The sequence below is a fragment of the Podarcis muralis genome, chromosome 1 (genome assembly GCF_964188315.1).
Source record: "Podarcis muralis chromosome 1, rPodMur119.hap1.1, whole genome shotgun sequence".
NCBI lineage: Eukaryota > Metazoa > Chordata > Lepidosauria > Squamata > Lacertidae > Podarcis > Podarcis muralis.
Genome location: NC_135655.1, coordinates 51862179 through 51876558, shown reverse-complemented (window position 1 = coordinate 51876558; position 14380 = coordinate 51862179). Strand labels below are relative to the sequence as shown.

General features: G+C 42.9%; 1 protein-coding gene across 1 annotated transcript in view; it reads right to left on the bottom strand.

Annotated features, from left to right (window-relative positions):
- SYT13 (synaptotagmin 13) overlaps positions 1 to 14380 on the bottom strand; it is a 33311-nt gene that overhangs the window by 15377 nt on the left and 3554 nt on the right. The window contains exons 2-4 of the mRNA XM_028727446.2: positions 10082 to 10304; positions 7544 to 7678; positions 6378 to 6691 (exon numbers count right to left, since the gene is read on the bottom strand). Of these exons, the coding sequence (XP_028583279.2) occupies positions 6378 to 6691; positions 7544 to 7678; positions 10082 to 10304 (672 nt within the window). The remainder of the gene's footprint in view (positions 1 to 6377; positions 6692 to 7543; positions 7679 to 10081; positions 10305 to 14380) is intronic.

The window sequence follows — 14380 nt, the reverse complement described above, 5'->3', positions numbered from 1 at the left end:
ATCCTGGGAAAGGGGCTGGCTAGAATCATGAACAGGAGAACATACAGCAACATTTTATTGCACATCCCACTTGTTTAATTTCTTTGAAGAAATTATTTTGTATGTTTAATAAATTCATCTACTGTCCTCATCAGAACTGGTTCTACGGCGGTTGTGTTCCTAACTGAAAAAGAATAATCTCTGATAGCTAATGTTCAACAGAGGGAGGATTATTTGAAAAGACCTGTTAACTCAGAGGACAAGGGAACAGAACCCCTCCACGTAATCTCGCCTCTTAAGAGTAAGAGGGATTCCCATTAAAAAAAATCTTAAGGACAGAACTAAATATTATGAAAGACACAAAGCTGATGTTTTGTGCCTTTCATAATATCTAGTTCTGTCCTTAAGTTATTTTTTAAAAAATGGGAATCCCTCACCAATGGTTTGGTGTCTTTTGAGTGACAAGAATAGCTTCATAACACACAGTGTTGCCCCCTATGCACTGGTTCCCCCCAAAAAAAAAAACCTCAGGAAAAAGGACTTTAGATAAAATCTCTATAAATGGTTGTGGTGATTTGGAGGTTTAATCTGAAACCAAGATGGATTTGAGTTTGTTGTTATCTCTGGTATCTCTCCCTCTTTCATTATAGTTGTTGACTTATTTTCTGGATATAAGTTCTGTATTATTTTATTAATACTACAGTGGTACCTCGGGTTACAGAGGCTTCAGGTTACAGACTCCACCAACCCAGAAATAGTACCTCAGGTTAAGAACTTTGCTTCAGGATGAGAACAGAAATCACACGGCAGCGGGGCGGCAGCAGCAGTGGGAGGCTCCATCAGCTAAAGTGGTACCTCAGATTAAGAACAGTTTCAGTTTATGAATGGACCTCCGGAATGAATTAAGTTCTTAACCCGAGGTACCAATTTTTCATTCACTTGGCTAGATGGTACAGATGGGGACAGTCATGTTCTGTCTTCTGGGAGTAGATACATTTTCTATGAAAAGCTAGCTGCCAACTTTATCTGCCTGGAATGACTCATGCCTCACACTTAGTTTAGTAAGCCTAGCCTCTCCGGGGAAACTCAAAATGGAAGGATCAGCATTGATGCTGGAGATCTGAATGCCATTGACACATTCATCTCAATCCTCTCATCTGAGCCACTGTTTAGAGCATTGCTTTCTAGGCTACTTTTATAACAGGAGATAGAAGAGGCTTCTCTTAAATGATTTATCATAGGGATGGATGAACTTATTTTATATTCAGTGCCAGTTTTTTTATTTTTTTATTTTTTTAAGAGAACTGGATTCATTTCATCCTAGTTGTTGACGAAGGTTATAGGAAAAATCATACAAAATTCACCTATTTTTAAAAAACAAACCAAAGTATATAGAAGGCAATCCCAAGGCTTCCTCTTTCTTCTTTTAACATGCTTAGAACACCTCTGTGGTCAAACAGCTAAACAAACAAACAAACAAACAAACAAACAGTTTTACAATGATTCCAGGAAGCAACTCCATACCATAACAGGCATAATCCTTCCTGGAGAATTATATGGAGAAAACGATGGGTGCCCCATGCAGCTATAGGAGCAGCCATCTTTCCCCCCATACAATGTCCTTTGAAGGTTACTGTGAAGATCAGCTGGGTTGCGTATATCTCTCTCTGCTCATCAAATCGCATGACTGGCCATTAGCATCTCTATGGAACGGTATAAAATATTTTGATCAAAATAAACAAACTGAAAGTTAATTTTCTGGATCATATTTCCTGTTAACTTAAAAGCAAAGGGTTAGATACTGAGACTTCAAAATGATAGCTACTAAGTAGGTCATACTGCTCAGGCCCTCACTGAATTCCATCCCTCTGCTAGCTTACATAAATACTGAAATAGGATGAACTTAGCCCATCAGGTTTTAAGAACCGAATAAAAATCTTTTGGGGGTGCAAGGTGAAAAATCCAGCACCTTTCCTTCCCACTAATAAAGGTGGAACAGGCCCCCATCAGTACAGCCCTCCTGCATGCATCTTACTGAAGGAAGGTGCTCTCTTGCAGTTCCCATTCATTCAAGTAGGGCAGAATTTCTCTCTGAAGGATGTTGTGCTACACTTTGGATCTGCTTCCCACTCAGCTGCCTTGAAGACACTCCGAATCTGTCTGCCATGGCAGCTGCTTGTCTCATGGTGGAGTTGCCTCGGTGTTGTTTCAGTGAAACTAATGAGCCAAGAACCTTATATAAACCCAGCGAGCCATCCTTACGATGAGCGATAGATGAGGTGATGGCACAATACAATCATTTTATTTTATGTAAGCCAGCAGGAAGGAATGCAAGAGGAGCCTTACAACTTAGTCATGCCTGTGGCTTTTATGATCTGGCGAGGTTTGTCCTGATGCTGAGCCAGTCCTAGCAGGAATCAGTGTGGCCTTTCTGAGCTAGTTAGGAGCTAACCTCTGGGCTTTCATTGGAGAATAGCAAAGAGGAGCGAGCCAGCATTATTATTTTTCAGCCATGCTGTTGTGAGGACGTGCGAAGCTTTAAAACAAATCCTAACGAGCTCGTTCCCAGAAGCGCGCTGACAAAAATAGTGCCTGCCTCTCTCTGATCATCTTGCTTGCTCCTAGCCTAGCTCTCAATTAATGATTCAGGACTTATGTTTAAAGCTCGCTGTGTAATGGCTGCCGCTCTGAAGTCCCCGATGACGCAAACCTGGCTTTCTCTGCATATCTTCCGCATCGGAAACTGGGGCACACAACTCGAAGACAGTTAACCTGCTCCTTACAGGTTTGAAGCAGAATCTCTGCCTTGTCGCAGTTGTGTGGGTGGCTGTGAGGAAGGCCGAGTGCAAGAGAAACAATATTGCTGTCAGCCTTGAGATATAATTGGATACGATCGCCAGCGCTAACTACGCACGGGCAGTTTCTTGGCATTCTTCATATTATTATCCGATCCTGGAGGCCATCTGCTAAGTTGACAGAGACCATCTGTTTCAGGGGTGCAATTAACCACCTGCTAGCTCTTGCCTCGGAGGAGGAGTAATTGGCCTAGGCAAGGGGCAGCACCTCATCTTGACAACCACAGGTTTCCAGGCTGGAAAGAGCTCCCTGGTACCCAGGGAGTCCATGAGGCAGAAGTGGCTGGCCAAGTAGGGAGGTTGGCAGGTTGGACCAGACACTTTCTCTCAATCTGACCTAGTTCACAGGGGTATAAAAGGAGGAGGGGAACTATTTATGGATGTATTTTATTCTAAGTTTTATTATTGCCTTTATATCCCACTTCGAGTAACACCCCTAAAATGAAAGGTTACAATGTTGGAAGAGTTTTAATTTGGAGGCTAGGGGAGGCAAATAAGAGATGAACAACAGGATAAAAGTCTATAATGTGGCCACCAGGACCATATAATACCAGTCCTAACATATCTACATTAGCTCCCAGCATAATTCAAAATGTTGGTGCTGACCTTTAAAGGCCTAAATGGCCTTGGCCCTGTATACCTGAAGGAGCGTCTCCATCCCCAGACACTGAGGTCCAGCACTGAGGGCCTTCTGGCAGTTCCCTCACTGAGAGAAGTGAGGTTACTGGGAACCAGGCAGAGGGCCTTCCCGGTAGTTGCACCTGCCCTGTGGAACTCCCTCCCATCAAATATCAAGGAAATAAACAACTATCTGATTTTTGGAAGACATTTGAAGGCAGTCCTGCATTGGGAGGTTTTTAATGTTTGATATTTTACTGTGCTGTTTTTAATTTGTTGGGCGGCATATAAATTATTTTACTACTACTACTGCTATTATTATTAGTACTACTACTATTAAAGTTATGCATGGTATGGGGAAAGCATATTTCCTCCTCCTCCTTCTCAGACCACTAGAACCCAATGAAATGGAATGGTGGCAGAACCAGGGCAGACAAAAGGAAGCATTTTTTTTCACACAGCACATAGTCAAACTATGGAATTTGCTCCCACAGGATGTGGTGATGGCCACCAACCAGGGCAGCTCTACACCATATTAGACTCATGAAATATAAGGCTATCAATGCCTACAAGTCATGGTGGCTATATATTACCTCCAGTATCAGAGGCAGTATATCAGTGAATACCAGTTCCTGAGAGTTGCTTAAGTTCATTCACTGTCTCATGTGATTCTATTCGGCCATTGTCTATCCTTTATAATTAATTTCTTAGTAAATGTGTGTAAGCCAAACCAGCCTGTCACATTATTGTTGTTATTACCAAATTCTCCTTAGTGCATGTGTTTCTGTTTATTTCCATTTCACACACTGCTTGTTACTGGGTTACGGTGTTCTCACATGCACAAGAACTCACATTTTGTCATTTATCATCATCATCACACAATCATCCCCTGTTGTTTAGAAGCCATTACAGTGGTGCCCCGCAAGACGAATGCCTCGCAAGACGAAAAACTCGCTAGATGAAAGGGTTTTCTGTTTTTTGAGTCGTTCCGCAAGACAAATTTCCCTATGGGCTTGCTTCGCAAGACGAAACGTCTTGCGAGTTCTTGCGAGTTTGTTTCCTTTTTCTTAAAGCCGCTAAGCCATTAATAGCCGCTAAGCCGTTAATAGCCGCTAAGCCGCTAAGCCGTTAATAGCCGCTAAGCCGCTAATAGCCGTGCTTCGCAAGACGAAAAAACCACAAGACGAAGAGACTTGCAGAACGGATTAATTTCGTCTTACGAGGCACCACTGTATTGTGTCTGGCATGTGATGCTTGCAGCAAACCCCAGAGGCAAAGTTTGGGGCAATTGTAGAGGTGGAGCAGCACCGTCCATTTGAGTTCTCTCGTCCGACCAAGCTAAAATGCATCCTCACTGTTGCACGCAGGAGCTGTGATGGTACAACTGCAGGTTCTTCAGGCTTGCACAGCTAGTTGAGAGAGCAACTGGCCCAGCTTAGTCTGGGATAACTATGAGTTGGCGCAACCACCACCCCTGTCATGCACCTGCACAGATAGCCTTAATCTCTCTTGCTCAGGGAAAAGACAGAGAAGTCAGGCAGGAAGGGCAGAGTGAGGAAGAGAAGTTTCCTCTCTCAAGCTTACTCCCTCCTCCCCGCCCCCCAAGCAGAAGCAGCTTAGGCATGTGGAGTGGGTGAAAATTGGCTTTGGATTGGGTGAAAATTGACCCAGTGTTCTCGAAGCTACCAGCATGAGTTTGTCTAAACTGCAGGAGGCAGTGGAAGACAGAAGTGCCTGGCGTGCTCTGGTCCATGGGGTCACGAAGAGTAGGACACGACTAAACAACTAAACAACAACATGGAAGTTTCCCATGCCCAAGCCAGCCTACTCTGTAAAACAAAACACTTTGTTTGCTGCTCTGTAGGCTGTATAACCTAGAGGCACTGACTCTGTGCCCACAAATGAACCACAGAGTAAATCCCTTTTAGTATTTAGCAAAAACAAAAGAAAAACACACTCTGGATCTCTTTGTCTGAAATTTGACAGGCATCTTACTCAGGAAACCTCTCTCTGCTACAGTGGTACCTCCAGTTATGAACATAATTCGTTCCAGAGGTCCAGTCTTAAGCCGAAACCATTCTTAACCTGAGGCGCACTTTCGCTAATGGGGCCTCCCGCTGCTGCCACACTGCCGGTGAGCGACTTCCTCTCGCATCCCAGGGCAAAGTTCGCAACTAGGGGCATCTAATTCCGGGTTAGCGGAGCTCGTTATCCGAAGCATTTGTAAGGAGGACGGTACGTAACCTGAAGTTCCACTGTATTTGCAGACCAATTGCCCACAAAACTCTAGGGATGATAAAGTGGTTCCTTCTTCACCCACCCTAAAACTCTACATGCTGTCCTTGCAGGAAAACCATTGCAGATAACCTTCTGAACTTTTGCAGGATCCATATACTCAGAAGGGCCTCCCATGTCTGCAAATTTATGCAAAGTTATGTCAAAAAAAAGTTTCCATTTAAGGAACAAACAAATCAAAATTAAAAATGCCTAGCAACACCCACACAAAACCCCCCTAGATGTATTTGCCTATCATTTGCAACATTTATCCTCTTTGGAGAAACTATAGTGCCTACAAAATTTATCCACTTCTGCCAAAAGGGAAGCTTTTATAGTGGTTGGGGTAAATTAAATCTTGTTTTTCCTAACAAAAACTCAGACCCAAAGTCTAATTGGGCAAGTCCTGAATCACTTCAGAATGAGGCAGTCACTTTTCCAAAGCATGACATCAACTCCAGACTGAATCCTGTGGCCAAAGGATTCAAGAACAACCTTGCAATTATTACTATGTAGTAAAATGCATTCAGGACTCTAAAGTCCTTGAACAGTGTCCACATTTGGGTTCAGCGTCATCGGCACACAGCATATTCACTCCCTCCCAGAGAATACAATTTGTTTGAATAATAGCTTATGGAATTCATAGGATACCTTGTCAAATGTTTTCATCTTCTCACACTGTACTGTTCCATATGGCTCCCCCACATTTGCCAGACTCGGTTTAATTTCCCCAACGATGCTGTGCCTAGAGAATTTATCACAGTTTCTGAAGGTGAGAGTCAGCATTGCCTCAGGTAGCTCCTCCTCCTTTACTGGAAACAGTAGAGCTTCCTCCCAGACAATCTGGGGCTTCTTCTTCTTCAACACAGTTTGAGCTTCTGAGGTGCTGGACTTGGTCACCAAAGTGCCTAGGATATAGCAATCACAGCCATTGTTCTGGTCTCCTGCTGCAGTTCCATATGTAGCTGTAGAACCAGGAAAAGAAAGATAAACTGTACTTAAAATGAATACCAAAGTACTTTCAGGAGAAAAATTGCTGTTTTTCTATTTCAGCATTTTGATTTAATAAAAACGATTCAAACCTGTCCTTGTGCAAGGATAAAGGGTCTCTCCCCCAGCCCACCCTTATTGCCAGTAATTGGTGGTATTTGCATCTCTGAGGTCTTATGATGGTTTGGAAACTTCAATGGCAGTGAAAAAAGGAGTAAGAGAGTGTAGTCCAGCGAACTGTTCGATTTGAAATCCGAATTTAAATCCCAGGTTTGCTTTCAGCTCATTGGCCCATTCAGATGTTATAATCCTGCTAGAATGAACCATGGTTTAGTGGGCTGCAAATGACCTATGTGCCTGCCTGTGCACTCCCTCCACAGTTTCCCAGGACCCCTGAACCAGGAAATTGTGGATGAAGGGCTTGAAGATCCTAGTTTGTAGGGAGCCCTTAATCGCAGTTCAAATATCAGAGAGAAAACTGTGATTTAAGAAACTTTTTGCTCAAGCAGCATGTGTAAGGGGAAGAAGGGAGAGGCAAGGAGAGACCGCAGGGGCACATAGACTTATTATTGGTCCACCAAACCGCAGTTTCTTTGCACAAGGCTCATAACGTCTTGGCTTCTGTTTGCCATCTGTAAAACGAGATCTTCAGTTACATGCCTTGTGGGGGTTTTATATATGAAATGAGATGGTAACAAAATGTGAGATCCTAAATTTGTTATGCATCTGCTTACTATTCATATCTGTGAGGAGAGCTTGTTGTATGATTTTGCTTTCAAATGAAAAGTTGCCACAACTGATAAAATGCAAAGACATAGGCTCCTTACCTTCAAGAAAAGCAACACACAGTGCATCTTTCTGTTGGTTGTAGCCAAGAGAATAGCGAAGTTCTGGGACTTGGTTGCAGCCACCAGCTTTCTCGGGGTTCAGACACTCAGTGACACATACATCTTTCACTCCACCTGGAACAGACATGAGTCTTTTAATAAGAGGATGCCTCTTGTTGCAGTCAAATTTGGCTACATTTGCTTTTCCTCTTTGATTACCTCCTATCAAATTGACTTGGCATTCCACCGTTGTTTTGTGTTTCTAGCCATACCATTGGAACTATCTTTTATTGATAGCAAGTTCTTTATCTTGGCTCTATTCAAGATTTTTAGGCTGTATGGAAATTTAAAATATGTGATTCAGGTAAAAACATGCTATTTCAAGAATAGCAAAGCCAAGCACACACAAGAAGCCTACTATAAGAGGGAGGGAGAGTGGGAGACCCAGTGACAAACTGGGTGAGGAGGCCCAGGTAGGCTTGATTTATCCTTCAGGAGCGGATCCACAGGTGCAGTTGGCCCCACCCCTAGGTAGGGCCTGTATCCCAGCCTGCCTGTGATTGGTCAGTGCACAAAGCAACAGGCCACACACACTGGCCAGGCCTCCCACCCCAGCATGCTGCCAGATTGCGATGGGGGCCGGGGCCGGTCAGCAATGTTGCCTGACCGTCAAAGGTAAGCTGACTTGGCATCAATCGATGGCCCTTTTATAGAAAGTGGCATTTCAACAGATTTTTAATATATTTTTGCAAGGTTAAATTTATCATTTTCAACAGACATTAGTTAAAATGTCTAGATCTTGGTTCTCCTTCATTCTAGATATATTTTATACCACTCACTTTGGAACCTTGGCCACAGATTTTAGACGGAAACCCCCCCCCCCTCAAAGGACTTGCAATAACTCGATCAAGGTTTTAACCTTCTTTCCCCCTTTGGACACCTGACCTGCATGCCATTTTACAAACTGCTCTTTCAAGAAATGGACAAAATCCTCTCTTGCTCACTGTACTACTAAACTTAGGGTTTGCACTTTGTTTGCTGTCTGGGGATGATAGGAGCTGCAGTTAAAAACATCTGGGTGGCACGAGGTTTGGGGAGAAGATTCTTTTGGACTTTTGTGACTAGAGCCCACTTCATCAGATGCCTCATGTGAGATCAAACTATGTACAGCCTCGAAGGAACAGACAAGACTGGTGAAATCCGTATGAAGGTTGGTTGAAAGCTTTGAAACCCAAGGAGAAGCTGCTCAGGAATGTAGGAAGATAAGAAGCTGCCCAATATTGACTCAGACTCTTTGGCCCATTGAGCTCAGTAGCTCTCCAAAGTTTCAGATGGCAGACGTTTCCATCTGTAATTGGAGATGCTGTAGACAGGACCTGGGACCTTCTCCATGCAAAAGAGGTGCTCAGCGAAAGAGCCATGGCTCTTCCGCTCCTCAAGATGTGGTGGATTTAATCCCCCTGTTTTAGCATAAAATGGAATATTGGATTGTATGGACTACAGCTCCATAGCTTGATGGTTTGATCCATCAAAGCAATGCTTATGCTCTAAATTGTTTGGAATGCTTTTAACCAGGCTCTCCTGGGATCCAGGATGCAGGACTTCAACATCCTCCCCTCTTCCATAGTCTATTCTCAAAGCAACTGTTCCTGTTGAGCATCAGACCATGATGCTCTGGAGAGCGTTTGTTTCTCCTCTTTTCCTCTCTGCTATCACAGTCCTTGCACACAGACATTAAAAAATTTATATTCATTAAAAACCCGAATCCTTGTAGTGGAATAAATTGTTAAAGGAAATCACATTAAATACATGTATTTATTTTACATATGCAAATCATTGGGCTCAGTGGAGAACTATTTGGAATCTGATTTCTTGTTTTTAACATTAATTGGGCGAGGAATATTCAGAGATTCACTACAGTTCTTACTACATACTGAGCTGTCAACAACTGTTACACATTTAAACCTCTGGTCCTAGAGTTCTCCCAAGGCAGATATGTACAATTCATCCTATCCTATCCTTTCCCTAAAACACTTCTCGTTATTATTTCATCACTGGGTCAGTAGTAGCTGAAGCAGTGGCATTATGCCCTGAAGAAGCTGGGGAAACCAAGTGCCAAATGATTTCTGAGGTTAAAAATAAATTTCTCTATAAACCATGTACATGCCTGCTGGAAAATCCCCAGGAAAATAGAATGATTGGAACTGTCACAAGAAAAAGATGTGCTCTTAAAAGGATGGTTGTGGACAGGGAAAAATCAATAGGGCTGCTGAACATTGCTAGAGGTGAATACAGAGAATTTGCTCCAAATTACAATAATCTAAATTATAGGATTGATTTGTACACTTTTTGCACTGGAGCTCTAAACTTATATTGAACTTGCACTAAAAGAACCCCCCAACCCTCCCACTTAATCTTAAAGACTTCACTAACTTGCCAATTAGTCATTTGTACTGGGAACTGAAATCAGAAAGAGGAAACAGTGTGGTCACTAATCTGAATTGGAAGCAACCACATGTAGTTTGGCAAGGTGCTCACCATTTTGAGGGAGAATGAATAACTCTTCATTGACACGTATGTTCATTCTTTTCTCATCCAGAGCTGTAGGCTTCCCCTTGCTTGGCTCTTTCATCCTCTTTAAGGTATAATCTGCACAGTTAACAATTTCCGATGTGGTCACTACTGGCTTCGGATCATAGATATGTGGAAACTTGAGGATTGTCCTAGGCTGTACAGCTTCTGCCGTCTTCTCAACATTGAACTGAAATGAAAGAACCCCATCAATTATACTGATTGCATTAATTCAGAATTTCTAACATGGTGTTTCTTCAACAGAGGGCACGCTTATGAAGGCTGACACTGTACTGATAGAATTCACAATGGTTCATAAATCAAAGGCAGTTTGTTTTTAAATAAATTCACCCTTGACTATTGCTTCCATAATCCTATTTTTCCCCTGGTTTTCTTATTCTTTTTAGATGCTTTCCTCCCACTCGTCATCCTTCTCTCTGTTATGGATTGAATGGTCATTTTTCTGTTATGAATTGTTCTGTTATGGATACTGTTATGGATTGCGATGGTCCTTTTGTTAACATTTTTATGTGAATCTACCTAATTCACATTCCCGGAAACAAAACAGTAACAGAAACACAGCTATCCTTTGAAATACACACTTTTACAGATTTCACAATCGTTTTCCAACCAGAAATGTTTATGTTAAGTGCATACAAAAATGCACACTTTAGCGAAAATAACATATAAAAATGCATTATGCTTATTCAACTTGCCTAAACAAATGTGTATATTAGGAAAAATGAACATACATACTTTTTTATGCCCTGTATCCTGGAGAAATAATCCCTGGAGCTGGGGTATTTGATTGCCAAGCTGAATGCCGAATGGGGGTACTCTAGCTCCCTATGGCACTGCACTGGGTCATGCCAGAATAACAGCATAGTATTACCATTTGTTGCCATGCAGTGGTGTAGCATGGGTTGTCGGTGCCCAGGGCGAACAACCCACCATGCTGCTGCTGTAGTGTCTCCCCCCCCCCCAATAATCCAGGGCCAGATTGTGCTGCCTGTCTGCCCACGCAGAGGGGAGCCCTGTCAGCTGTCACAACCCTTGGCAGGCGAATCTTCCTGATGCCCATAGGAAGGAGAGCTGGGCCAGGGTTGCCCCTTGCCTGACTCACTTTGTCCATGCCTGCACACTGTGGGCCTGTGCTACTTTGCAGCCGGAACAGGGATCCCCGCGGGAGCCTGTGCCTGCATAGGGGCATCTGGTGGTGCCCTCTCATAATTTTGTGCCATGGCCCCCATCCCACACTACATCCCACACTACACCACTGTTGCCATGCAGCCTCTCTTGCATGGCTCACAGCTTGAGAGCACCTCAGAGTTAGTAATAATAGGACAATGACTCCATTTCCCCTGGACACCTAACACTGGATTGCATAACAACATTTTCTGTATGCTGTACAGAAGAGGTGAGGGATCTGTGGCTCTCCAGATGTGGGATTCTATCTCCCATCAGCCCATGACAGCAGAGCCAATGGACAGGAATATGGGAGTTTTAGTCCAGCAGCATCTGGCAGGCTGCAGGTTCTCCATCCCTGTTGTACACCTTTGTTTTTTTCTATTATCCCATTACTCAAACCCATGAACCATAACTTGTGAAGTGGGCCACCTAGTCTAAGGCAGATTGCTCCATTCCTGTAATCCCCTCCCCCTTTTGGTTAGCTTCAAAGTGGACCAATGTCTGGTTGCTATAGTTAAAAACATCTAACATTTAAGGAAATGTGGGTTTTTTTCTTTTTCAAGTGCCTTCCTCCTTGTTTTAAGCTACGAGAAGTAAGGGGCTGATAGATGTACAAGCTTTATCCCTTGTATATGCATGGTTGTGTCCACACAAATAACATTTCCAATGTTCAGACGGATGCTTTTGGCTACAGCACAAGTCAGGGTGTGTGATTGTATTGTAGTATATTTTATATCAGGCATGTAGCAGTGGGCTCGCCTTTCAGTGGAGAGCACGAGACATGAGCTATTGTTGCTGCCATCATTTCGTGCCAAAAGCCAGACACTCCACCAGGCAATCCATCATTGCATAACAACCGACAGCCCCCAGGGGAGCCATACACAAGTGCTGTGGGGACCAATCCGCCTCTTCTCCAGCTGCATCTGCTTTTGTTTATTGTGAATACTACAAGTTCTGCTTCTCAAATTGTGACAGCTGATGATTTAAGAGACTTCCATCCCCTTTGCAAATGGAAATGCAACCACCACATCTTAAATAAGATGATATGTACAGGTTTGAAATATGAGAAGCCCTGAAAGCTCAACCTTTCTGCTTTCTTTTCTGAACGACAGAGAGAGAGAGAGAGAGAGAGAGAGAGAGAGAGAGAGAGAGAGAGAGAGAGAGACTGGATTGGTTGCTAGGGTTGAACAAACACCAACTGACTCAGAATAGTAGATTCCCATTGTAAGCCAGCCCATCTCAAAACACGAAACCATATGCAAAATATATTTTTGTTAGGTAGATTTCTCAGAATTGGAGAAGCTGAATTTATTATTTTGGATTTCTTTTGCAATGCATGACATTTCTTGCAGTGTAGAAAGGCAACAATACAATTATGTGTGAAAAACATACTCTAGCTTCCCCTCCATGACCGTGTCACAATCCCCGATATTGACAAGATTCAGCATCTGTGTTCCAAACATTGTTCTCTTCCCACTGATGGAAAACTATAACAGGGTATATGTGCTAAGGAACTGATAAAAATGGATACAGATAGAATACACTTCCCACACAAACAAATCCATCCGAGGCTTAGGTTTCAAACACATATGCACTTGTTCTGAAGCAGACGCTTGGAAAAGGAAGGCTTGTTCCTGGCAAGAGAAGCCTGGTTATTTTTGAAAACAGAAGGGGGGGGGATCAGAATTACGCAGGCAAGTTATCTAAGGATATCTTCCACCTTCAAAGACAGACTGCCTCTTTAATCATGTAATTATAGTGCCAATTCACACATTCATGTTCCTCGCTTGTCGATGGCAGCATTCAGCACTGACTGCGGCAGCTAGACTAGTGACTGGGAGTGGCCGCTGGGACCATATAACACCAGTCCTAAAGGATCTTCACTGCCTCCCAGTACATTTCCGAGCACAATTCAAAGTGTTGGTGCTGACTTTTAAAGCCCTAAACAGCCTCAGCCCCGTATACCTGAAGGAGCATCTCCACCCTCATTGTTCAGCCCGGACACTGAAGTCCTCCTCCAAGGGTCTTCTGCTGGTTCCCTCACTGTGAGAAGTGAATTTACAGGGAACCAGGCAGAGGGCCTTCTCGGTAGTGGCACCCTCCCTGTGGAACACCCTCCCTTCAGATGTCAAGGAAATAAACAAGATGTCTGAAAGCAGCCCTGTTTAGGGAAATTTTTAAGGATCAATGCTTTTATTATGTTTTTAGATGATGATGATGATGATGATGATGATGATGATGATGATGATGATTAACTTGAACAGGTGAAACAGCCACTGTAGATCTACCATCACAGAGAGACATTTCACAAGACAAAGGAGGAAAAGTGAGAGTCAATATGGGATTTGTGAGTGTATCATTTAGGACTAGATACATGTGTGCCAGATTGTGTGAAGTGACGACCTCTGTCTTGATCTGGCTGGGAATAGGCTTTACTGAAGTTGGTGCATTGGCTTCTGAGTAAAAGCTTAAAAGATTTCCAGAGAGATGTTAGTCTGCTGCAGCAAAAACAACAAAGACTATTTAATTTTGTTATGGCATAAGCTTTTGCAGACTAGACCATAGTTAATCAGATACATGACCCTCAGTAATCAGGTATTTTCAATGCATGGGTGCAGAGAGGAAAAGAAATGTTTGTGACAACACAACTAGAGCTTAAATCCTTTGGACATCTATCATTTTTGCTCATGCTGGCAAGGGCTTTGGATACTGTAATTTAATAATATCTGGCTTCCCTAATTTAAAACCCAATTTTATTGTCACTGGCTGTACTTCTTGGATTCCATTGCCTTTTAACTGCAGACTTTATCTTCTTTTTCTTTACACCTATGTGCAGAATGTGCCTGGCAACTGTGGCTCCCACTTCATGCATCTCATGAAGTGGGCTCTCGTTTATGAGATGCAACAATAAGATTTGCTCATCTCTGAAATGCAAAAGATCATTAACTTCAAGCACAACAGAAGGATTAGGAGTCCTTATGATTAGGGTTGCCATATTTCAAACAGTGAAAATCTGGACAGAAAGGTTTGTTTCATTTTTAGTTTTGCTCAAAGTTGTTGTTTTTTTACCACTTTGAG